The 3,078-nt window shown below is 35.4% G+C and overlaps 1 protein-coding gene across 1 annotated transcript; it reads left to right on the plus strand.

The window, feature by feature from the left end:
• The first annotated feature begins 214 nt into the window (after positions 1–214).
• Wnt4 (Wnt oncogene analog 4) lies at positions 215–1,168 on the plus strand. Its single transcript, XM_073081234.1, has one exon. It carries the CDS (start codon positions 299–301, stop codon positions 1,166–1,168), a length of 870 nt encoding a protein of 289 aa, XP_072937335.1. The 5' UTR covers positions 215–298.
• Positions 1,169–3,078: the final 1,910 nt, after the last annotated feature.

Raw genomic sequence — 3,078 nt, forward strand, 5'->3', positions numbered from 1 at the left:
CAAAGTTAATCTCAAATGTAAATGCCAAATATACTGTAATCATCTCTACTAGAATACTAATCTAGGTGTAGTACTACAAAGTTACCTAAAGGTTACCAGGAAAATATATACACGTTGGATAAATTAAGGATGAATATTAAAGACATCATAAACATAATTATGACAAACAGCGTATTACGTCTCTAAAATATTTAATAATTATTATTTAATTTCCAGATCTCAACCAATTTTACAAAAAACGGTAGAATCTCTGTTCAGAGAAAGATCTAATGGCATCCACCCGGGGCCATGCAAGTTGATGAGGACTTCGAACCGCCAATCTAAAATGTGTAAGCGGGAGCCAGGACTAGCATCTGTATTGAAAGCGGCTAAGATACAAGCCATCACTGCTTGCGAAGAGGCCTTTCAGTACGACAGGTGGAATTGTTCCCTTATCTTTAATAAAAAAGCAAAAAGGAGCATATTCAACAAAGTCTTTAGAGAGACAGCTTTTGTGCATGCCCTGATCGCTGGCTCGATAGCACACGCAGTAGCGAAGGGGTGCGCGTCGGGGGAACTATACAAGTGCTCATGTATTGGAAGCTTTAGAAACGTCAGCTCACAATGGAAGAGCGATGGCTGTGGCGACGACTTCAGATACGGGAAGAAAGTAACCAGGAATTTCTTAGAAGTCAAGTACGCTGGCACCGATCAGATCGCAGAGATATTGAAGCAAGACGTAAGCGTTGGTATAGACTCTATTGGGGAGCAAATGCGAGAGGTTTGCAAGTGTCACGGATTTTCCGGATCGTGTACCACTAAGACTTGTTGGAAACGTTTAGGGCCTTTCAATTCTGCGATGGGGTTGTTGAAGAAGCACTACCATCACGCGATTAAGAAGAAGATCGTTAATTATACAACTAAAAGGGCGATTACTCCGAAGGTTAGAAGACGGATGGAGGTCGGCAGGAATACCTTAGTGTATTTGCAGAAAACGCCGAATTTGTGTGTGAGCACAGCAGGCAGGGTGTGCAAGGATAGGCCCAACTGTGCGACGCTGTGCTGTGGAAGAGGTTATATAGTGTCAAAACGCTCCGTGAGTTCGCGATGCAGATGTAAAATGGTGGACTGTTGTTTCGTTCAGTGTGATACTTGTGTGGAGGAGGTGGATCATTTCACGTGTAAATAATACTTATTTAAAATGTTAGTGTCACAGTAGGCATTTCTGAAGTACCTACTCAGTACCCTTACTATGAGTTTCCAAATCATCCCACAATTTTACGTTACGTTTACTCAATCCATTATTCTGTTCCGTTTGCTTCATTACACTGAGTAAACGTAACAATAAGTAAGTGCTCAAGTATTTTTGCAAAAAAGAGAGACAAAACATAAAGCGCCATTTTGCCAATTTAGACATTTAATGTTACGTTACTGGCACTATTGTTCTGATACAATCCGCTAGGGGCGCTGATTGAAATTGGTATGGGCAAATACGTAAACAAATACCAAAACAGTCATATTTGTCCGGTACATATGGTACAGTTTACCATATTTATTACAAAGTAGGTGCCTAATAAATCAGGAATAATTGTTATCACTTTCAATTTCCCTTTAGCTTGTAGGTCTTGATTAATGTTACGCCTAACTTACCGAAAATTTCTAACATTTGTGATCAATCATCATTTTATTCGTCTTTTTTGTTTGAAACAAGATAAGAACAAATATTTAATAATAATTTATTCGCGGAAGTTGGCTACATGCACATGTGTGCATGTACACATGTGTATGTACACAAACATATGAACAGTAAAAATTAAAATTAAATATATAAAAATAAACAACCGCAAAAAAGAAACAATAATTAAACACAATAAAACCTAAAACAAAGTATAAAAAAAATTAAAAACAATAACATAAATATTTTGACAGTGTGCTGCAGCATTGTGCTGCAGCTTGACATTGACAGTTGGCTGCAGTTTGACATTGTGCTGCAGCATAACACCGCGAAATGATATTTGATAAATCTATATTTTTTAGACTGAGTGTTTTATTAATTTATCAAGCTTTGTGACGTGCCTTTATTTGTTTAGGTACCTTTTATAGCTATATCAAGTTATTATTTCATTACTAGATACATTTTAATTACCTTCAATTGTATAAAGTTCTATACTATAATTAATACTATATAACTATATATACTATATAATACTAAAATTGTAAGAAGTTCAGGTTCGTATTATATAGAAAATTAATTGTATTAGGTACTTGTTTTATCAGTAAACTAAAAGGGACTAGTATGGGTGATTATGTACCAATATCAATCATTATGTGCTTAGGAGAAAATCATACCCAGTCACACACAGTAGATAACTGTAATGTTTTGGTAGTTATTATTATTACTTATGTAGGAATTTAATTATTTTATGCATAAGTAAATTTCATTTGTCACCTCACGAAATGGTCAAGAAAGTGAATACCAGTATATGTCCATACATACTCCATAAAAATACCATATGGTGTGACTAGTGACATCTATAATACCAAGGAGAAAGATATGGTAGTGCAACGAACCACTTGGCATCTTAGTTTATTTATATTCTAATAGATGGCGTTGTATAACATGTAAGATATCCTAGTATGACACTATATTTAATTTTAAAACTTATAAGTTTTTCAAGGCCCTGAGAAGATTTAATTCGCCATACTGTAGAATCACTTATTATTTTGTCAATTAAGAAATTAATCAAAAATGGTTATGTAGCTAACGACATCTAGGATAGTATGAGTAAACTATGTAACAAACATGGTTACCTGCGTCATGTTGTGACATAAAAGTTACAGTAAATGTGTATAGATGGCGCTTTTACCACAAACCCGAACTGTTGTCGATATCATTCGTTGCTTTTGAAACTTGATTTTGTTTTCATTTTGTAAAATATAAAGTTCGAAGTCAATACGCATTACCTTCATATCTGGATTCCTCGCACGCAGTGGAGTTTAATTCGATTCTTATATTTTGCTGCCAGCATGAACCAAGATGCACCGGCGATAAGATCATCTGAATAATTTATGTCGATCGCGAAATACTATATGCGTGGA

Source organism: Epargyreus clarus, unplaced genomic scaffold, assembly GCF_041222505.1.
Source record: "Epargyreus clarus isolate Ecla_fem2 unplaced genomic scaffold, WU_Ecla_fem_2.2 ptg000015l, whole genome shotgun sequence".
NCBI lineage: Eukaryota > Metazoa > Arthropoda > Insecta > Lepidoptera > Hesperiidae > Epargyreus > Epargyreus clarus.

Excerpts from the sequence above, each read along its gene's own strand:
- Wnt4 (XM_073081234.1), top strand. The coding sequence starts at position 299 with ATGAGGACTTCGAACCGCCAATCTAAAATGTGTAAGCGGGAGCCAGGA.